General features: G+C 35.5%; 2 protein-coding genes across 2 annotated transcripts; both read left to right on the top strand.

Moving 5' to 3' along the window:
• Positions 1 to 2,368: 2,368 nt before the first annotated feature.
• On the top strand, positions 2,369 to 4,680 carry LOC148566818 (protein FAR-RED IMPAIRED RESPONSE 1-like). Its single transcript, XM_088484444.1, has 5 exons — positions 2,369 to 2,819; positions 2,921 to 3,307; positions 3,765 to 4,138; positions 4,429 to 4,513; positions 4,664 to 4,680. Exons 1-5 carry the CDS (start codon positions 2,369 to 2,371, stop codon positions 4,678 to 4,680), a joined length of 1,314 nt encoding a protein of 437 aa, XP_088340570.1.
• A 9,156-nt stretch (positions 4,681 to 13,836) lies between these two features.
• On the top strand, positions 13,837 to 22,350 carry PRL1 (pleiotropic regulatory locus 1). The gene is made up of 17 exons (XM_016342458.3): positions 13,837 to 14,103; positions 14,203 to 14,227; positions 14,392 to 14,506; positions 15,092 to 15,173; positions 16,790 to 16,855; positions 17,129 to 17,213; positions 19,439 to 19,531; positions 20,026 to 20,089; positions 20,163 to 20,248; positions 20,354 to 20,455; positions 20,593 to 20,676; positions 20,897 to 20,957; positions 21,085 to 21,151; positions 21,259 to 21,336; positions 21,522 to 21,586; positions 21,769 to 21,846; positions 21,948 to 22,350. The coding sequence occupies exons 1-17, from the start codon at positions 13,964 to 13,966 to the stop codon at positions 22,118 to 22,120; spliced, it is 1,464 nt and encodes a 487-aa protein (XP_016197944.1). The 5' UTR covers positions 13,837 to 13,963; the 3' UTR covers positions 22,121 to 22,350.
• The last annotated feature ends 740 nt before the right edge of the window (positions 22,351 to 23,090 follow it).

Genomic DNA, 23,090 nt, shown 5'->3' with positions numbered 1-23,090 from the left:
ATTGCGAATGAACAAGAGAGCATGGGTTAAAAGTTACTTGTTATGCAGTAATGGAGAATATGTTGGAGTTTTGGAGATGCTTTGTCTTCTGAATCTCTGCTTTCCTCTGTCCTCTGATTCACGCACGCACGTCCTTCTATGGCAAGCTGTGTGTTGGGGCATCACCGTTGTCAATGGTTACATCCCCTCCTCTTGTGAAAATGGTCCAAATACTCTGTCACAGCACGGCTAATCATCTGAGGTTCCCGATCATGCTGGAATAGGATTCACCCTCCTTTTGCGTCTGTCACTACGCCCAGCACTCGCGAGTTTGAAGTTCGTCACAGTCATTCAATCCCTGAATCCTACTCGGAATACCACAGACAAGGTTTAGACTTTACGGATTCTCATGAATGCCGCCATCAATCTAGCTTATACCATGGAGATTCTGATTAAGGAATCTAAGAGATATTCATTCAATCTGATGTAGAACGGAGGTGGTTGTCAGGCACGCGTTCGTGGGGGAATGATGATGATTGTCACGTTCATCACATTCATGTTGAAGTGCGAATGAATATCTTAGATAGGAACACGCATGTTTGAATAGAAAACAGGAATACTTGCATTAATTCATTGAGACACAGCAGAGCTCCTCACCCCCAACAATGGAGTTTAGAGACTCATGCCGTCAAAGAGTACAAAGTTCAGATCTAAAAATGTCATGAGATACAAAATAAGTCTCTAAAAGTTGTTTAAATACTAAACTAGTAGCCTAGGTTTACAGAAATTGAGTAAACTATAACAGATGGTATAGAGATCCACTTCTGGGGCCCACTTGGTGTGTGCTGGGGCTGAGACTTAAGCAATTCACGTGCATAAGGCCATTTTGGGCGTTCAACGCCAGGTTTGGATCCATTTCTGGCGTTGAACTCCAACTTTTGATCCTTTTCTGGCGCTGGACGCCAGAATTGGGCAGAGAACTGGCGTTGAACGCCTGTTTACGTCGTCTATCCTTGAGCAAAGTATGAACTATTATATATTGATGGAAAGCTCTGGATGTCTACTTTCCAACGCAATTAGAAGCACGCCATTTCGAGTTCTGTAGCTCCAGAAAATCCACTTTGAGTGCAGGGAGGTCAGAATCCAACAGCATTAGCAGTCCTTTTTCAGCCTGAATCAGATTTTTGCTCAGCTCCCTCAATTTCAGCCAGAAAAATATCTGAAATTACAGAAAAACACACAACTCATAGTAAAGTCCAGAAATATGAATTTTTCCTAAAAACTAATGGAAATAGACTAAAAACTAACTAGAATATACTAAAAACTATATGAAATTAACCCCAAAAAGCGTATAAAATATCCGCTCATCAGTATATAACGTAATCCTTCTTTTGCGTGATCAACTTTTCTCAACGTAAACCTTTCTCAATGTAAAATTTTCCATATAACGTAATCCAAGTACCTTCTTCTTCTTCTTCTTCTTCTTCTCTATTCACGTTCTTCTTCTTGTTGTTGTTGTTCTTCTTCTTCTTCATGTTCTCCTTCTTCTTCTTTAACCTAATTAAATTCATTGTTCTCCTCTATTCGCATTTTTCTTCTCTACATTATGGATATGGATTAACTTCAACGTAATTAGCTTCGTCATTCATCTTCTTCTTCATTTTCTTCTTTGATCTGTACTTCTGAATTGAAACAATGAATCAATCAACTTCAGATTAGTTGAATGAGTGCGATTTGGATAATTCTTCTGAAACATATCAATTTGATGAGGTTTGGATTATTGAATTTTGAATCTAATTCAATGGAATGAAATTGCTAATTTTATTTGAAGTGAATTGAATGGACTGAGGTGATCTATATCTGAATTGAATTGAATTAAATTAATAATATGTAACTGTGAGTAATTGTGAGTGTGAGTAACTGCGAGTAACTGTGAGTAACTTTTCAGTTTGGTCAGTACTAAATAGTTGATTCACCATGTTCATGTGTTCGGTTCTGTATGCAGAAAGGAGTAAAAAAAATTAGATGAATATATTCTGTTTTGTTTCCTAAGCACTATATAATTCTTTCACCATAATTAATATTTCAGTTCACCATAATTATGATTTCGTTCACCGTGCAGACCAGCTGTGTTGTGGATGAAAAATTTGTCCCAAAGGTGGGAATAATTTTCAAGACACTAGAAGAAGCTGGAAAGTTCTACAAACATTATTCCAAACTTGCCAGTTTTTCTACAAAAATAAGGAACACGACTTGGGACGGAGATAAGATTAAGAATCAATTAATTGTATGCACCAGAGAGGGGAGATAGAAATCCAAGATATCTCCAATTTTGAAGACAAACCCTTCAGCTGGGTTAAATTGTCCGGGCATAATTTATGTACACATAATGAAGGATGTTGGTCTTTGGACAATTTCTAAAGTTGTTTTGAATCACTCACATCCTTGTTGTCCAGACCATGCTGAGATGCTCAAACAACACAGGGAGCTTAGCATGTTTGTGTGTCGCACCATCGAAACCCACGAGGAAGCCGGAATCAGACCGAGCAAAACTTACCAATCATTTGTGGCAGCAGCTGGCAGTGACCGTGAACTAGGTTTTATTGAAAAGGATGTGAGGAATTACATCACAAGAGAAGTACGGAATATTTTCGAAGAAGACGATGCCAAAGAATTTGGGAAGTACCTAGTAAGAATGAAAGAGAAGAACCAAAATTTCTTCTTTGAGCTCAACGTTGAAGGCGATCACTGCATTAAACATGCATTCTGGGCTGATGCAGGGCTGCATTTGATTATTTCAGAGACGTGGTTTCATTTGACACCACCTATAACACAAACATGTATTCGGTTCATTCATATATATTTTTTATGTTCAGTGAGTGTATATATTTCGGTTCACCACGGTCTGCTTGTTTTTTATGCAAGTACAATTTGGTTTTAGATTCTTTTGTGGGCATGAATCACCATGGCCAGTCGACAATTCTTGGATGCGCGCTGATGGAAAATGAGGATATCCAATCATTCAAATGGCTATTTGAGTGTTGGCTACGTTGCATGGGAGGGAAGGCACTAAAAGGTATTCTTACCGATCAATGCGCATCGATTCAAAGGGCAATTGAGCTGTGCATGCCAACAACAATTCACCGCTGGTGCATCTGGTACATTATGAAGAAGATCCCAAGCAAATTAAATGGCTACAAGGGACACAATGAAATTAAACAAGAGATGAGCCATGTTGTTTGGAACTCGTACACAAAAGAAGCATTTGACAGAAACTGGATCGATTTCCTCAGAAAGTACGGCCACGGAGGCAACAAGTGGCTTTCAGGTGATTGAGATTTCAATTCGAATTATTTTCATGCTCATATCTTTTTTTCATGCTCATATCTATTTTCGGTTCACCACACCTTATGGGTTCGGTTTGGTTTGCAGAGATGTATGAGGATCAGCATATAATGATTCCAGTTTACTTGGATCACCACTTTTGGGCTGGAATGAGAAGCACACAAAGGAGAGAGAGCATGCATTTCTTTTTCAACAAGTTTATCACACGGAATAGCTTCTTGAGACAATTTGTGAAGTAATACGACAATTGCCTAGCAAGCAGAGAGCAAGCAGAGAGAGAATTCGATGCTGCAGATTTTTTCACACTGTGATACCGTGCATAACAAAATCAGCAATAGAGGCACAATTTCAGCATGTATATACCCATGAGAAGTTCAGGGAAGTTCAAGCTCAATGAAGTAAAGTGAACTGTATCACAAGGTCAATGCATTCCACCCTAGGTTTCACAACATATGAAGTCATAGAGCAGGTTTCCAACTTCACATTCAACAAGTTTGTCGTCACCTACGACGCAGTATCACGAGATGTAAAGTGCCATTGCTTGCTGTTTGAGTCTAGGGGCATATTGTGCCGCCATTCTCTAAGCGTCCTAAGCTTTGAGCGAGTGGATAATGTGGCACCGAAATACATATTGGAACACTGGAGCAAGAACATAAAGAGGAGGCATACACACATCAAGAGCAGCCAAGATGAACCTCTACTAGAGCCAAGAAGTAAGAGATTTGACGAATTGGTGTTTCGGTCACACAATATATGTGAATTTGCATCCGAGTCTGAAGAGTTGACCAGAATTTTGCACCGAGCATTTGACAAGGTCATGGCAGAGATGGAAGAATATCAAGAGAGAAGCAAAAGAAGAAGTTTAATTTGTTAACACACGAAGAAGCGACATTAAGCAATGTGAATGACCTTCAAAGCCCACCACGTGTCAAAACAAGAGGTCGGCCCAAGAACAGACTTGGATCAAACCTAAAAAAAAGATCTCAAATGCCATGAAGAAAAAGAAAAAGACAGCTCCAAGCAAGGTAAAATTGACTTGCTTTTTATTTGTTAAAAGTTCAATTGTTCATTTTGCTAATATACAATTAATTATGTCTTTTGTAGTTGAACCTTTTAGACTCCAGATCATCGATTCAGTCAAGCTCCACTCTTTATAATGCATCAGATATGAATTATCCAAGAGAGGATTGTACAAGTTTTAGTTTTTATTAATGTAAATTTTTGTTCACCCATGAGCAAATTTCGGTTCACCTTGGTTATAGCAGGGTTAATTTCTGGCTGTTGTTAGTCTTTAATGAGTAGTCACTTTTTTTGTGAAATTCTATATTGATATACGCAGTTTTTCGATTCGTCTAGTGTATTAATTTCTAAGTTGAATAATTAGAATTTATTTTGAAAAACGGGAATCAGGTGTAGTGCTAGTTACATTTTTCGTGTGATTAATTATATAAAAATTATTAAAAAAATTTAAAAGAGTAACATAAATATTTTTAACTTACATTGGTGGAGTTTTAAAACTCTTTCTTGGATGGATTTTTAGGGTATAGGGTTTTGGGTTTAGGATTTTAGGGGCTTATGGGTTCAATGTTTAGGGTTCAGGGTTTATGGTTCAGGGTTTAGGTTTAGGGTTTAGGGTTTAGGGCTTAGGGTTTAGGGATTTAGGGTTCAGGGTTTAGAGTTTAGGGTTCAGGGTTCAAGGGTTTAGAGTTCATGGTTCAGGGTTCAGGGGTTCAGGGTTTAGGGTTCAAGGTTCAGGGTTCAGGGTTCAGGGTTCAGGGTTCAGGGTTAGGGGTTTAGGATTTAGGGGTTCAGAATTCAGGGTTCAAGGTTTAGGGGTTAGGATTTTAGGGGTTTAGGGTTTAGGGGTTTAGGGTTTAGGGTTTAGGGTTTAGAATTTAGGGGTTCAGTATGTTTGAAACTTTCGGTTCTCCCAATGTATTAATTTCGGTTCACTGTGTTCTTTTGGCGTTCGTAATGTATTGGTAAATACACTGATTACAATCACTGAGAACCTAGAATAAAACAGCAGCCAAACAGTTCCAATAGATATATAAATTAACATCTCATATGAGTAATCCATCTTGAATCAAATATAAATATTAACATTTGATACATACATTGTTATTAAGAATTATATACATTAACATTGACATATATCCATTTGAAAGAAGCATCATTTGCTTTTTTAACAAGTTAAACAAAATATTGTTAATTACAACTAGTATATGCTATTTGCTATCTAAATCCCCAGATGTGAATTTACAATAAGGGCTGGAGAGGACAGCAGATGGCTTGGAGAGTCTTATTGCTTCAGATTTCCAAATCACTTGGTCTCTGATTTTGTTTATTTCATGCAACAGAAGATTTAGACCATATTGGTATCTGAAGTCATCAATCTCATTCTACATTTCAATTGAAATGAATTAGTTACATAAGAAATGAACCCAAATAAAATAAGAACAATATCATTCAAAGCCCTAATCATACTATAAAAATGCAATCACAATAACTCTAAACCCTAAACACATTAAATATCAAGTAAATCAAAATCACATTAAATAACAACAAATTTCATTTAAATCCCTAGTTATACTGTAAAAATGCAATCACAGTAACCCTAAACCCTGAACAAATTAAAAGGAGGCCACCGAACCGAAAAATATTCACTTGGTGAATCAAAATTGTAAAAGCCACCGAACCGAACATTGTTTATGTGGTGAATAAATGGTGATCAAATTTCAATCAATAAGAATAGTATTTCTGCATGGGAAATTACTATTGAACAGAGTAACAACCAACTTCAAAGCCCTAGTTACACTATCAACTGAACTGAATGAAATAAGAAAAGAAAGAAGTTTATTAATTTAGAAAGTACTTACTTGTGTCCAAGCTTTATATTTATATCTCTTCCCGCTTTTGATTTTTTGTGGATCAATTGTTTCGAGCCATTTCATCACGTATATTCCACAATCATAGCTAAGCAAGAATTGAGTATAATACGATCAATAGTATACAAAATAAAACACATTAAAAATAGCACTATAGAAGAGAAAGATTCTTACTTTGTACGTTGACCATTCAATTGGATATACTCTGCTTCCTCTCCCAGTCCATCCTCCATTAAGGGTTCCGCCCCAGCGTATACCCTCATCTGGAAAATTATTAAACCTGAAAGAGATAAAAAAAAGTAAATAAAGAGAACCAACAATAGTGAACCGAACTCCTCTTATGTACAGAATAATTTGAATAATTTACAAGAAAATAACTTACAACAAATTTGTTCAATTTCTTCCTCGAATCAGGTATATGTTCTGGCAGCTTATTGATAGGGTCAAGGACATAGAATTTTTTTTGTTGACATCAGCAATCCACAATCACCAATGCCCTCCATTGCAAAGTGGGACAAATAGCTGAAGTTTCAAAAAATTATAGAATATTTCAGTTGAAACAACAGCAAACAAGAGAATTATCAAAGAATTTTTAGAAATTACAACTTACAAATGGATGCGATGCAAGTTTCCTTTTGTCAAGAAACTGGCGGTGGTGTGCATACTGCTCAATATAAAACTTGTAGGCCTTGTTTGTCCTCTTATCAGTGTACTCCACGCTATGTGTTCCCAACATAAAATTATGAAAAATGAACATCAGTTAAATCACATTTCCACCGAACCGAACACAATTCATATGCTGAATAAAATATGAAAAATATTCAATCATCAAGAGAAAAGTTTTCTTCATGCAAAAGAACTCAACAGAACACATAAGAATAAGGTGAACCAATATTAACATTTTGACTGAACTGAACAGGAATCAGCAGTGAATAAGAAATTTAGCTTACCACAATATCCAGCGGCACAATGTATATTTGTTCCTGATATCACCAAACTTTGATTTGGTTGAGAATCATGCTATGTATACTGACAACCTATACGAAAAAAAGTTATGAGATATACTGTATAAGAGTGTTTAAAAAAATTATTATTGTTAACCCAATTGGGAAAGAATTTACTGAGGCATGCACTTGTTCTTTGGGCATTAGAGACATGAAATATTCTCTTAACCCCTCATAAAGCACCTCATGTTTCAAGACAAATATTGCTTCATATTCATTGCTACTGTCATTTGTCTTTTTCACATGTGTTATCCAATGATAACATTTTTCGATCAAGTCCTTCGAGATTTTTATCTTTTTCTCCGGGGTTTTGAAAACTTCAGCAGCTGGTAAGGTTGGCTCTGAAGTTGTTGCTTTAGCAACTTTAATGCTGCTGTCACTCCAGCATCTACCACCGCCTCTGCCAGGATTTCAAGTTGTGAAACACTCTCTTGAGAGGGCTGAGTTGGTTGAGATGCTGGTGGACTTATCCCAAGGCTAAAGGAAGGCCTTTCATTTTCCTTTTGCCTAGGTTGAGCAGCACTGCAAGATGATAGATATTTAACAATGATATTAAACAAAAATGATATTAATCATTATAATGAACCGAAATCCAAACATATAGTGAACCTAAATCCAAACATATAGGGAACCGAAATGATATTAAATAAAAATGATATTAAAGAAAAGCAAGTAATATACCTATCAAATGATGACAAGATTAGAGTTTCTTGTTCTGATTGCCGTGCCACTGGAGGTTCTTGGAATTGTTCTTTATCAGAAACTTCATAGACATTGTCATCTTTGAAAAACTCTTCAATAACAGAACTTGTAAGAGACCCCGTAACACTCTGCTTTTTGGGTTCTGGAGGGCAGCTATAAGAAACAGAAGAGAGTCCAAAGACAACAACACATTGAATTCATTTATGGTTTCAACTGAACCATAATTAAACCATGTATAAGCAGTAAACATTATCAGTATTTATATAAGCAGTAAAACTTACACATCAACAGGTGCTTCTTGTTCGGATTGCTGCGCTGTTGGTTCTTCGCAGGGCTGTTGTTGCTGTTCCAGAGGTCTGCTGCATTAAACAGTAAACATTTCTATAATTATCCCAAACTATTATCATATTTAACAATAATATTTAACAAAAATGACATTAATCATTATTAATTGATTTTTTATATAATTATCCCAAACTATTATCATATTCCAGAGGTCTTATTTTTAATTATAGTGAATCAAAATTCAAACTAATAGTAAACCTAAATCCAAACTTATAGTGAACTAAAATTATATTAAACAAAAGTGATATTAAAGAATTTTATGCTTACACATTAACAGGTGCTTCTTTTTCTGATTGCTGTGCCACCGGAGGTTCTTTGGATTGTTGCTCTTGTTCTTTGGCAGGGCTGTTGCATTAAACAGAAAACAGTTCAATAACAACCCAGAATTATTATCCAATACCATTAAAATTAATAAAAAGAATTTTTATGTGAAACTTACTCTTCATCAGAAACTTGATAGACATCGTCATCTTTCATTAAGTCTTTAATTATAGAACTCATAAGAGACACTGTAACATCCTGCTTTTTGGGTTCTGGAGGGCAGATGTAATAAACAGAAGAGAGTCCAAAGACAAGAACACATTGAATTCATTTCTGGTTTCAACTGAACCATAATTAAACCATGTATAAGCAGTAAACATTGAACAAGATTCATGTGGTGAATAAATATTTATTAACTTACTCATTATTAGAAGTTTGTTGTGTTTCATTTTGTGGAGGGACATAGATGAAGTCATCTCTGATCAACTCTTCGTGAACAGAACTTGGAAGAGACAATGCAAGAGGATGTCTAAGGAATGTAAATAAGGATAAAGTTAATGTTGAATAATTAGAATTTGTTTTGAAAAATAGGAATTTGCACATTGAAAAACTCACACTTCCAAAGGTTGAGAACGAGTTTCTTGTCGAAACTCAACGATTTGTAGCTCAGAATTAGGTGTAGCTCTAGTGACATTTAAACACATTTTTCTTGTGATTAATTAAACAAAAATTATTACCTAAATCTAAAAGAGTAACATAAATATTTTTAACTTACACTGGTAGAATTTTAGAAGTCTTTCTTGGGAAGATTTTCTTTTTTCTAAAATATTTTACCGGGCTTTCTGGCGTATTTTTCCTAAAAAAAGATAACAAATTAAAATTAGAAACCAAGATTAAAAGCAGATGTCTAGAAACACATTAAATTCATTTTTGGGAAACCACTGAACCGAAAGTACAATATGCAGTGAACCAATTTACCTGGTATTGCTTGCGGCATTTACAGAAGGTGTAGAGCTTCCTTGAGTCTGTAAGTGTTGCTCGCTATGCAGATTTACAGTCGGCACTCTAAGCAAGATAAATAAATATTAGTAATTCAATCTAGAGGAATTATAAAAGGTTATAGAAAAAGTAAGCAAAGAAAGAAAAAGAACTCGGGAATAATAAACTGAATCTTACGTCTGAGAGAATTCATTTTGTGCCTCTAGTGAGTCAAAGTGATATGGAGCAATGTTTGTTGACTGAGCTCCATCATTTCTTTTCTTTGATCTTTTTTCCCTTATCGTCTCCAATGCTCGTTTTCTTCTTTTCGCAACATTGTCTTTTGCTTGTTCAATTCTGAAAGTTTATAAAATAAGTATCAAGGAACCTAAAACGTAAGTATCAATAAAAGAAAATATGAATCGAGAAACTTACTCCTTGTCAGATTGGGCTTGTGTTTTTGCCACCTTTTGCGGTTGTTTTCTTTTTATTATGGGTGTTTTCTCGATTTCATTTTCTTTGGAATACAAACAAACACATCGAATTTATACCGGAGACAAGACACTAACAATGAAGTCAACCAAACTGACAGACACCACCGAACCGAACTAAATTAAAGTGCTAAAACGAAAATTAGAAGCTCACCGAACCAAAATTAATTCATTTGCTGAACAAAAAGTGATACATATGCAATCAACAAAACGTCTCACAAAAATTACGGAATACTTACTTGCTTTCAGATTCACTTGTGCTCTCTGAATCTATCGGCATAGGCTTTATTTTTTTGGTTTGTTTTTTAACCACCTTCGGTGGTTGTTTTTTTTCTTTGATCTGGTTTTTTCTATTTCTTCTTCTCTGCAATACATAAGAACAAGCACATAAGAATAAATTTAAGCAAATACAAGTTAAATGAAATCAATATGAAAATTAAACTTACTGGCTTTCGGATTCAGATTCGAAAAATCATTCCTCTTCCAATGAAGAATCCATCTCGACAATTTTCTTTTTCTTTTCTTTCCTTTTTCTTTCTTATCCGAGTTACTTGTTTTTGTTTTTTCTTTCTTTTTTTCCTTTCTGTACAGAAGTCCCTAAAACAGAAATAAGGACTCAATTATTTAATCAGCAAGAAAACACATTAACAATCTGGTGAACCAAATGAAGCAATCCCACCGAACCAAAAAATATTCATATGGTGAATAATACATGACAACTATTTAATCATCAAGAAAAATGTTTCTTAATGCAGAAATATTCAAATGAACAAACTAACAATTACAAGTAGGACAAATAAATTAATTATAACCTAAAACAGAAGTTTATTTAGTTAGTAGAGTATTTTAAAAGCATTTGAAAGCAAATTTTTGGGGGAATTTTAGTAGAGTATTTACCAATGATTCTGTTGCTTCGGATGAAATCCATTCAAGCATCATTTGTCTTGTCCAATGGGCCACCCACGGTGCAGGGGGCATCAGGTGCAAACGGGCGAGGGAATTTGGTTTCGTGGAAGTATATCAACATTAACACAAAAACACAGCCATCAACAGACTGTTTCCTCCCCTTTCTCTTGTTTTCAACTCCTTTCATCAAGAAGTTGAGCACATGTTTTGCCCAATCCCATTTCCAAATGTTGTCCACATGAAAGATCGGTGGCTTATAGATCGGGGAGGCCACACTTACCATTGTGGGGAGCAAGAAGCACTTTTGTATGAAGACAACAAAAGTCCTCTTGAATTTTTTTCCGGTTTTCCTCCCCTTCTACACTCATATCCATCACATTCCTTGTCTGCTGGATTTAGGTTGTTGTAGTCAACCTTATCAGGAAAACGATTTCGTACAATATTTTAATAGAAAAAATCAGTAAAAAACAATCAGTTTAATTTTCTGGACACCAATGAACTGAAAATAAGCAGTAAGTGGAAAGTGTATTACCTCCGTTGGTTATGCCCAGGGCAGCTGCTACTTTCCGAGGAGTTATGTATATTTTCCCCTGGAGAGTTTTTAGGCATCCTTTCTCTTCATCAAAGCGATCAAACAATTCTTTCAACAGGGTATTAGAGACATTCATTTCTGGGACATTTGCCAGGGCACCAAATTCCATTTCTTCCACTATATCTTTTCTTCTTGACTCATTTCCCTGTACACTGTTGCTATTGCCTTTGTTTGGCATCTGGAATAATGTTTTCTGCAAGTTTTGAAACAGAATGTGATGATATATTTATAATACAAAATAGATATTATTTGAATGAAAGCAGATAAATATATTTAATCTGCTTACGTTATAGTGTGGTTTCTTTTTCATTGTTGCCATTGTCTTGTTCTATTTTGCTGTAATGAAAAATTTTGGTCAATACTTCATTGAATAGATCAACAAGCACAAGCATTTATATCTTAATCAAGTCAATTAAAATACCACAAGCCACCGAACCGAAACTCATTCATGTACAGAACCAAAATCACAAAGGCCACCGAACCGAAAAATGTTCATGTGGTTAATAAATGATGATCAACTTTCAATCAATAAGAATAGTATTCCTCCATGCAAAAGAAGTACTGAAGATAGTAACAATTAATTTCAAAGCTCTAGTTAAACTATCCACACAAATAAGAACATGCACGTATATCTTAATCAAATCAACATCTTCCAAAAGAAAAATTTTTCAAATTTCATGAATTAGGTGTCTTTCAAAATGACATTTGCAAATTGACTTCTTTAAACACTCTTACTGAAACTTGATATCTTTCTTTAAGTATCAAGGTTAACTACTATTCGTGTTGAAGTCTATCCAATATAATGAGACAATTTTACAATAATAAAAAATTTTGGTCAATAATTTATTCAATACATCAACAAGCACAAGGATATATATCTTAATCAAGTCAATTAAAATGCCACAAGCCACCGAACCGAAACTCATTCATATACAGAACCAAAATCACAAAGGCCACCGAACCGAAAAACGTTCATATGGTTAATAAATGATGATCAACGTTCAATCAACAAGAATAGTATTCTTCCATGCAAAAGTACTGAAGATTATTAACAACCAATTTTAAAACTCTAGTTAAACTATCCACACCAGTAAGAACAAGCACATATATCTTAAAGCCCTAGTTACACTATCCACTGAATTCCAAGGCCTAGTTATACTGTAAAAATCTTTCACAATAGTTCGATGTACTAAATGAAGCAAATCAATCTAGTAAAACTAAAATGCAACTAGGAGAAACGCGACATTGCAAGATTTTAAATGAACAGTAGTTTTCTCATACCTTTGGTAGTCTTTGTTGCCGTTTTTTTCGTTTCTGGTTGTTGCTTGCGAAATCTTCTTCTGATTCCTTTCCAGTAGTGGTTTCCACAAAGAATGTGATTGAAATTTGAGTGATGTTGAGAGAGATTCGAAGAGAATGAGTCGTTTCGTCTATTGGTTTCGTGTTGAAAAAGATATAACGTTTTTTCATAATGAAGCGCGAATGAAAAAGGAAGGGTTTCTTTCGTCTGGCGCGGGTTTTCACTCGCCATTTAATGTGTCTGTTTCTATTTGGGCTTGGGCCAACTTAGTTATATGGTTATATGGATGTGTAGCAGTTTTTAAATATATCAAGAACATTAAATTTAAGATGAGAGAATTTTAATATAATAAAAATTTATTATCTAAATCTTGTTAAATTTTTATTAGAACTTTGTACTGATAATGTCTTATAAAATAAATAAACAAATAAATAAATAAATATAAAATAAAAAAATATAAATAAAAGTCTTTTATATTAATATCCACCGATATTAATATTTTAATATAATAAAAATAATTTATATATATATTGATTAGTTATATATTACAGCATATAAAAAAGAGGAGTGTTTATATATATATATAATCGGATTAAGTTTCTCATTTTAATTTCGTTAATATAATCTATTTAAAAATTTAAGTGCTTGTTTGGACGTCATTATTTTGATAAAAAAGATATTTTTTAATGAAAAAATATCCTTTTTTATTTTTTAGTGTGTTTGTCAAATTTCTAGTTGTAAAAATAAAAGTACTAAAAAAAAAGTATATTTTTTGAGAAACTGTAATTTACATCCTTTTTTAAAAAACATTTTTTCTTTTAAAAAAAATATTTTTCATATAATAAATAAATAAAAAGTACTTTTATATTATTATACCCAAACATAATTGAGAAATAAAAAAATCTTTTTACATAAAATACCCAAACATAAAATTACTTCTATTTTTTCATAAAATCTTTAAAAAAAAATAACTCAAAAAAAAGGATCTTTTTCTACAAACTCACCCAAACAAGCCTTTAGTATTCTCCTTCTTAAAAAATTAAGCGAACCTTTCTCATTTTTCAAATAATTCAAAGCGAACCTTAAAAAAAGGGGCAAAAAGAAAAGAAAAAGACTCAGGAACAAGGCGAGGATAGCAGTTAAACCCTAAAGAAGAAGAAGAAGAAAGGGCGATGACAGGTGCTACGTTGTCGTCGGAGGTTGAACCGGTCGAGCCGCAGTCACTGAAGAAGCTCAGCTTCAAGTCCCTGAAGCGCGCACTCGATCTCTTCTCTCCCACTCACTCTCACCTCGCTCCTCCCGATCCCCACAGGTTCCACCTTTTCCTTTCTTCTTTTCAATTACCCCCAAACTCTTCACTTTTCTTCTACTTCTTTGTTTGCTCATTCCTGAATTTGATTTCCTCCTGCAGCAAGAGAATTCGCACTACCCACAAGGTTAGTCTTACTTTTTCGTAATTGCGGCATTTTCATTTTAATTTTTATAGCCAAAATACCAAACCCTAAGATGCAAGCGTGAGCGTAATGTAGTTTGTGGATTAATCTTTGTAGCTTGAGTGAAATTAGGGAGTGATGTTATGTGGTTTGGAATGAAAATTTAGGTACTTGTGGAGTATGGTGGAATCAGACTCTCTACTACTCAAGCTCCTCGTCAAGCTAATTCCGCGGCGCAAGGTCAAGCTCAACCGGGGCCATCTAATGCACTTGCTCTTCCGGGTATGATCATCTTGGTCTCAGTGTGTGCATTTTTAATATATGTGCCTTAGAGAGGGAAAAGAAAAGGCTCAGTTGACTTTATGGTGTTCATGAAATTAATTTCCTTGAGGTATGCACCGTTACAAATCGTCCACGGAAGATCATTTTAATTAATCTTAAAGGATGCCAATCAATCATGATGTTTGTGATTTTATAGTTAATAAACTTGGTCTTCTTATGCTTTAATTATTTAATTGTCGTCTTCGATTTTCTCCTTTATATATTATGACCTAAATGCATTTGGTGTTTAGGAATGACGTATCCCGGTATCCGGAAAATTTGGGTAGGGGTACAAAGATGATACCAGATGTAAATGTGGGGTCAAATTTAATGAAAAATGCAGGCAAACGATACATACAATTATATAACTATAACAAAGTTTCTAAAACTTTGTAGGGGGCATATGCCTCCCAGCCAAATAATCCATCATTGGTTTTAGTATTGCTTGCCCTATAACCCTTTTAGGTTTTGGAATTTAGCATTGTTTTTTAAGAATTTTCCATTATTTAGTGCCCAACATGCTGATGTTTTTCTCTTATTTGACAGGTCCAGGAGATTCCAAAGATCCCCAGAAAGGAGGACCCCAAAATGCTTTGGTTGTTGGTCCAACTATGCCGTCAACAGCTTCGTAAGTATACCTTCCTTGCCTATTTTTAGTTAACTTTTCTATGCCTATTTGTAGGAAGGAGACTTAAACTCAATAATTTGTGTCTTGTAATCATTAGAAATTGCTTTTTTATGCTTCTTCAATTACTTACAAATTTTATTCTTTGATATATTAGCATATAGAGCAGTTTAGGTTTGAACCATATTCTGCTGGAAAATTTTTAATAATATAATGAGTAAACTACCATTTTTACTCATGAAAGTCTTAAACACTGACAAATCTACCCACGAAAGAACGAAATTGAAGTTGTACCCATGAAAGATGGGTTCCGTAAGACAAAACTATCTAAACCCAAAAAACTACAAAAAAAAAAAAAAATCCCAAATTACCCTTCTTAACCTAACCTAACCCACCCAAATCCCTAACCCTTTACCACCACTATTATTCTTCCTCTCTAAATCTCATCCACAACCGCAGCCACTGTCACCAAACTCTTCGCATCCTTTCCCAAGTTCAAAGCTGAACCATCACCACATTCCCCTATTCTCACTTAGTCACTTGGCAACCGCTAACTCCCAGGCAAGTCTTTCCTTCTCTGATCTCTGATGCTTAACCCTGAATCTCGCCGCCGCGGACAACAACCTCCGAGTGGTCTTCGCAGCCGGCGGCACCGGCAGCCACATGTACCCTGCAGCGGCCATCGCGGATGAGCTCAAACTGGCCAACCCCACAACGGAGTTCCTCTTCGTTGGCACTCCAAACAGCGTGGAAAGCACTGCAGTCCCTTCCGCAGGTTACAGCTTCGCCTCGGTTCCTTCGGTGAGGTTGAGTCGCCCCATCATCGCCCCTCACAACCTCTTCTTCTTCCGTTATCGTTTGTTAAGATCCCTCATCTGTTGCTTTTTCCGTTTGCGTGATTTCGACCTCCATATCGTTGTTGGAACTGGCGGCTATGTCTCTTTCCCCGTTTGCCTTGCCACCAAGTTAAAAGGGATAAAGCTTGTGATCCATGAACAGAACTCTGCTCCTAGTTTGGCCAACTCTGTTTTTGCCGTTTGCTGATGCCATCTTTGTCGCTTTCAACTCAACTGCTGAGTTGTGGTGAAGGTGGCACTGACGGTTGTGGATGAGATCTGGAAAAATTTTAGCAGTGGTAAAGGGTTAGGGATTAGGGTGGGTTAGGTTAGGTTAAGAAGGGTAGTTTGGGGTTTTTGGATAGTATTTTAGGGTTTGGATAATTTTGTCATACGGAACCCATCTTTCATGGGTAAAACTTTAATTTCGTTCTTTCGTGGGTAGATTTGTCAGTGTTTAAAACTTTTATGAGTAGAAATGGTAGTTTACTCTATAATATATAATGCCCCTACTCTATATTCTAAAATAATGCTTGAAAACACCAGTTTGGTTTTCAAGATAGTTAGAACTATACTATATTTAAGCATGTTGGAAGATTGCAGAAGCTGATAGAAGCTTGCTAAAGTGATAGAGTGTTTGCATTAACAATTGTGCGGATGGTTCTTAGTTGTAGTAAGAAAATCTGTTGGTTTCAAAACTGAAACACATTTTCCGATACAGCAAGCTTTTGAAAAGCTGTCATTGAAGACCAGTGGTTCTTATGTTTTTGTGTTATTTTACAGGAATGATCGTGGTTTTACAGGCAAAAGCACAGCAGTTATTTCTGCTTCTTCTGGTTCATCTGAAAGGTTCAGACTTTGGCCACTTTTAATCTTTCAATGCTCAAGATATTCTAAGATGATTTACAATGTTTCTAAGAGTGAGATGCTCATTTTGTTGGTTATGTATATTATCTTCTGTAATTTTTTTACCTCAATATGTGTATTTACATTTGCATTTGGCTATGTAGGATTGTTTTTATATACATTACATAATTCAGATTTACATATAATATATAGTTGACAGTTCTGTTGGATTGGCACTTTTGACAAAACACTTATAGTTTCTACATTATTATATAGGAATTTATCCACAGCTGCTTTAATGGAAAGAATGCCAAGTAAATGGCCACGTCCTGATTGGCATGCCCCATGGAAGAATTACAGGGTGAGTTACTGAGTATTTTCTTTTAATTAGATTTGAATAATGGATGATTGGTATTAGGGTCTTTTGATTACATACTCTGATCGCTTGAATCAGAACAAATTTAATCATCCATGACTTGGTAATCCTTTTTGTAGTTTTCCCTTTACTATACCAGAACTTGCCTGGGGTTTGAGAGGGAATGAGGGATACAAATCTTTGTTTCACCTTCTGTGATTGCAACATTTCTCCCAAACATAGGAGAAATTTTTCATCTTGATTTGTAGGGTGAAACCAATTAAAGTGGAGTCTAGAATAATGAAACACTGAAATGTGGTAGCATATTTTCAAGACTGCATAATTAATTACTAGCTATCTCCAAGGAGCCTGATATGCCCAATGCCACACACTAACACCTGACCCAATAGATTTGTCACATTTATTGTTTCCAAGAGTTAACCTTCACTTTTGAGTTATGCTTTTGTTGAACAGAGGTGTATCTACACTATATACAAAAGAAGATTGGGTTAAGTACTGTTTTCGTCCCTAAGGTTTGAGGCCAAAATCAAAATCGTCCCTGATTTTTTTTTTCCGGTCAAAATGGTCCTCAACATTACATTTAGTTTTAAAGCCATCCTTTTGAACACAATAATTTTTTAAATAACAGAAATACCACTTTAAACTCTCCAGCGTTAGTCATTTTCCCCATGAGAGTCTTCTGTAGATCTGCATCTCTTCACACAACCTTAGAACAAGATGCAACGTTGAACTATAAATTTTCCTTTCCTTTTCAAATTTCAATCTGTGGAATTCAAGAGCAAAGGGCTTACCTTCTTTCAATTTGACTTCTTCTAGTTTATCCTTCTATTTCCCCTTTTCATCCATCTTCAACCTATTTTCCTTATTCATGTAAAATTCTCCCCCTCTGCTTCTTCCACCATCCCCAATCACCAAAATTTTTGCTACACCATCAACACATACAACAACAACAACAACACAACAATTAATTGATTTAATTAAAAATAAAAAAGAGAGAAAGAGGGAGATGGAGAAATAGACATAGACGAAGGGAGAGAGAGGCAGATTGCAGAGAAGGAGAAGAGAGGAAGTAGGAGGAGATGTGGCACAGGCGAGGGTAGACCCATCGCGCTGCTGTCGCTGGAAGGAAGTTTGAAGAGAGACGAAGACATGAAGGGAAGGATAGAGAGAGAAGAGCGAGATAGAAAGAGAAGCAGAGACAACAAGGTCGGGGTTCCTCAACTGTTGTTGCTGTTGTGGAGCAGCCTTCGCCGTCGCCAACATGCTCCGATACTGCTGTCGCCGGAGAAGCCGTCAGATTTGCCAGGTGATGGAAAAGGATGGAGAAGGAGATGCAGAATGAGGGTTGTAGTTGGGGCTGGTTATAAGTTGACAATGAAGGAAGGAGATTGAGTTGGGAAGGTGAGGATAATTAAACTGAAAAAATTGGGAACTGAGGATGATGGTGAGTGGGAGGAGGAAGGTATTTTTGTCCGAAAGATGATTTTAAAATAAAATTCAACGTTAAGGACGATTTTGAATGTAAAAAAAAAAAAAAAAAGCCTTGGGAACGATTTTGATTTTCGGTCAAAACCATAGGGACCAAAATCGAACTTAACCCAAGAAGATTCTTATTTTCTAATTTATTTCAAGCATAGGTTTGCTGTGAACTAGCTAAAGCCCATTTTCTGGTCTAAGTTGACTTATAAAAAACCAAGATATTTAACAAATAGTAACAGCAGCAACAACAACAAAGCCTTATCCCACTTAGTGGAATCGGCTACATACATCAAACATTGCCATTGTCTCTTATCATGTATCATGTTCGTAATGAGACCGTTGATAGATAGATTTCTATTGCGTATTGACTACCTCATTTATCGTTTTTTTAAGTTTTCTTCTACCTCTCGCCACTTGTATATCTTCCATGTAATCTATCTCCTAACTGGATGCTTTGTCGGTCTTCTCCGCACATGTCCAACTCACCTAAGACAAAACTCCACCATCTTTTCAACAATAGGCACTACAACTATCTTTCTTATATCATCGTTTCATATTCTGTCCATGTGTTTATGGCCGGTCATCCATCCAGTTATTCTCATCTTTACCACATTAAAAGCTCACCCTTCGCCAATTTTTCTAATGCAGTATGACTGGTGTAATGTTTAAGGGAACTTTGTTTTGATATATTTTTTAATTGATTGATTTTAACCTTGTTTTATTTCTTGTAGGTCATCAGTGGTCACTTAGGATGGGTGAGATCTGTTGCAGTTGATCCCAGCAATACATGGTTTTGTACTGGTTCTGCAGATCGTACCATCAAGGTAATCGATTATGAAATGCATATCATAGTTGCTTGTTATGTCGAAGTATGTAGATAAAATGGAAAAATGGTATTGAGTGAGGTTTAGTTGTTGATATTGATCTGGATTCCTTCGTTGTAATTTCATCTCAAGAAATATCTTCTTTTTGATAGTACTTTAACTGCTTTATATGTTTGATAATGACGAGACATTTGGTACTTAGAAAGGTAGTTTTATTATTCTGTTGAGGAGTTGCCTTTTGTCAGACTTACCTTTACTCATGTTGATGAATTAATTATTATGAATATTAACTTTGTAATTACCATATTCACCTTGCTGTAAATTGAAGCTAGAAACCTGTCGGGAAAAAAATTGAAGCTAGAAATACGTAACCCAAAAAAAAAAATTGAAGCTACGGATTTGGAAAAATATGTACCTATCATGTGAAGAATATAATTTCTTTAACTGTTGTTCCCGTTCTGCCCCTCTGCTTAATTAATTGTTCATCTGAGCAGATATGGGATTTAGCTAGTGGAAGGCTAAAGCTCACACTGACTGGCCACATCGAGCAAATAAGAGGTAAAATACTATAACATTATTAGTAGTGTCTAATTGTGAATCAGGTCAATTATAATGGTATGATTTTTTACAGGCCTTGCTGTCAGCAGCAAGCATACTTACATGTTCTCTGCTGGTGATGATAAACAAGTTAAATGTTGGGATCTTGAACAGAATAAGGTAAGGAATTCTACTTCACTCTCTCTCTCTCTCTCTCTCTCTCTCTCAACAATTACAGAATATCTATCAACAATATGCTACTAAAACTCGTGATGCTGTGTTAAGGTTATTAGGTCCTATCATGGTCATCTTAGTGGTGTCTACTGCTTGGCTCTTCATCCAACAATTGACATTTTACTTACTGGAGGGCGTGATTCTGTCTGCCGGGTATGGATGCTGTTGATAAAATTACCTGTTGACACGTTAGATGGATGCCATGTACCTGCTGAACAGTATCATATATTTTTTTGAATTTTATTATGTACAAAGATTATAGCTAAGGAGTGGCAACATTAACTTTTCAGGTCTGGGACATCCGTAGTAAAATGCAAATTCATGCTCTTTCAGGACATGATAATACTGTCTGCTCTGTATTTACACGGGCAACGGTATGTAAATTATTCTGTTTTCTGTTATTTTGTCCTTTGATATTCTCAATGGTCAATTATCTATATAGTTGGCTAGATTTCCCTCTCTGTTCAGAAGATAGTCAGGTGAATTCAGACTGGTTTAGTTCTTGGTTTGTTGATAATTAAATGGAAACACAGACTACAACTTTTAAATTTAACTTTGGAGCAAAAGTCTAAATTTTCTTTTTTCTATTCACAGGATCCCCAAGTTGTTACAGGTTCTCATGACAGCACCATCAAGATGTGGGATCTAAGATATGGTAATTTATGGTTTTATTTTAATTTTTATATCTTCTTGTTTGTATCTGGTTATGCTGTTTTTTCATATTCCCTTGCTTTTTCCTGTGCATCTTTGCTATCTATCTGACATGTGATGTATTCTTGCAGGTAAAACAATGTTAACCCTTACAAACCACAAAAAATCTGTTAGAGCCATGGCACAACATCCTAAAGAGTATGTCCCAATCTCCGATATTGTTAGTTCTTCGACCCCCTTCCCTCCTCTCTCCTCCCTTCTCTTTTTCTCTGTCTTCTCACTCTTTTCATTGTTGTTGGCTGCAGGCAAGCTTTTGCATCAGCATCAGCTGATAATATTAAGAAATTCAGCCTCCCAAAGGGAGAGTTTTTTCACAATATGCTGTGAGTTCAGTTATTTAATGTTACTAAACCCATGTGATCATGGGGATCATTAATGTAAATTGGACTTGGATTGTTTCCTATGGAAAACTAATATTTTTTTCAGCCATCTTATAGTATCTCACTTGTCATGTTCAAAACATTGTTTGCAATACATGGGTTCTAATTGTTACTTGTTTCATGTGCAGCTCTCAACAGAAAACTATCATCAATACGATGGCTGTCAACGAGGAGGGTGTGATGGTTACAGGAGGTATGAACCCTAAAACAGCAAAATTCTATTCGAAATGCTTGATAGAATAAATTCAATTTATCTGTGCCGGTTTTTCATAACTATTTGCTTAGGGGTTTTTCGTTGACATGCATAATTCTTTCTCGCATAGTATTATTTATGATTTATTATTCAACGTTAACCTTATAATTCATCTGTTGAAGGTGACAATGGGAGTCTCTGGTTCTGGGATTGGAAGAGTGGTCACAATTTCCAGCAAGCGCAGACAATTGTGCAGCCTGGTATGGTTGTTAGGCCTTAAGTTGTATTCTTACTCAGATCTAATAATAATGATATACACATACATACCAACACTTTTTTCTCTCTATCTACAACCTTGTAGGTTCCCTGGACAGTGAAGCTGGTATTTATGCTTGTACCTACGATGTAACGGGTTCAAGGCTTATAACATGTGAAGCTGACAAGACAATCAAAATGTGGAAAGAAGATGAAACTGCCACTCCTGAAACCCATCCTCTTAATTTCAGGCCCCCTAAAGACATCAGGCGATTTTAGCTTCAATCCTTATTATCAACCAATCAATCTCTATACTATCCCTGCAATACATTTTATATTTGGTTATTTGTAGGTCTGATGTAAAATTACATATGTGAAAATAATTATCATGAGTACTATCCATTTTTGTAACACTGGATTGCATGTACATTAATAGTTAGATTTAGATCCGTAATATATATTTTAATAGAATTGTGCAGACTTATGAAAACAGGTGCGATTTTGTTTTATCTCATTTCTCCATCACCCCCTTAACCGAATCGATTTGGGCATAGTGTTCAATGTTTTCCGAAATTAGTATAGGGAAGAAATGTTTATCGAGTAATTTCAATCATTTTCTTCCCATAAAAATGACTTTTTAAACTTTAACTTATTCTTATCTACACTCTTTCCCAGTTTTGTTTGTATCCAATCAAAACATAAATTCTAGAGTAAAAGTCCTTTTCATTCATTAACCATTTACCCGATGGACATGGTCTTTATCTACTTTTGTATTTGTTCAATTCAGTCCCTAGAACCGGTTAATAACGGGTTAACGCTGACGTGTCTGGTAATGTCTCTTTTGTAATAGGGATAAATCGCCCTCTAAACTCTTCAACCGTCTCCCTCTTCTAAAATTCTTTCTTCTCCTCCCTCTTCTCCATCGCTACCGCACTCACACTCTCCCTCTCTCTCATCCTCCCTCTTTGCCACCACCACTGCACTCACAATCATCATCGTCATTAACAATATCATCACCACCATTTATGCATGATAATTAATGAAAAATTTATATTTTCCTACTCTCTCTTTCCTCCCTTTCATCCCTTTATGTATTTTTTTTTATTTTTTCATTTCTCTTCATCACTCACTACTACCACCACCACCACAACATCATAGAGTTTCATTTATTTTAACACTCACATTTTTCTTTTTTTTTTTTAACCTTTATTTTTCTAGTAATTTTTCCAAAAAACAAATGGATTTTTCC

This window comes from Arachis ipaensis, chromosome B4 (genome assembly GCF_059453495.1).
Source record: "Arachis ipaensis isolate K30076 ecotype BB chromosome B4, ASM5945349v1, whole genome shotgun sequence".
In the NCBI taxonomy this organism is placed as follows: domain Eukaryota; kingdom Viridiplantae; phylum Streptophyta; class Magnoliopsida; order Fabales; family Fabaceae; genus Arachis; species Arachis ipaensis.
This window is presented reverse-complemented; position numbering and strand designations above follow the sequence as displayed.

Excerpts from the sequence above, each read along its gene's own strand:
- PRL1 (XM_016342458.3), top strand. The coding sequence starts at position 13,964 with ATGACAGGTGCTACGTTGTCGTCGGAGGTTGAACCGGTCGAGCCGCAG. Across the intron at positions 15,174-16,789 it reads ACTATGCCGTCAACAGCTTC|GAATGATCGTGGTTTTACAG; the intron begins GTAAGTATACCT and ends GTTATTTTACAG. Across the intron at positions 20,456-20,592 it reads GGCGTGATTCTGTCTGCCGG|GTCTGGGACATCCGTAGTAA; the intron begins GTATGGATGCTG and ends TTAACTTTTCAG.
- LOC148566818 (XM_088484444.1), top strand. The coding sequence starts at position 2,369 with ATGAAGGATGTTGGTCTTTGGACAATTTCTAAAGTTGTTTTGAATCAC. Across the intron at positions 3,308-3,764 it reads AGGCAACAAGTGGCTTTCAG|GTTTCACAACATATGAAGTC; the intron begins GTGATTGAGATT and ends ATTCCACCCTAG. Across the intron at positions 4,139-4,428 it reads TGCACCGAGCATTTGACAAG|TTGAACCTTTTAGACTCCAG; the intron begins GTCATGGCAGAG and ends TGTCTTTTGTAG.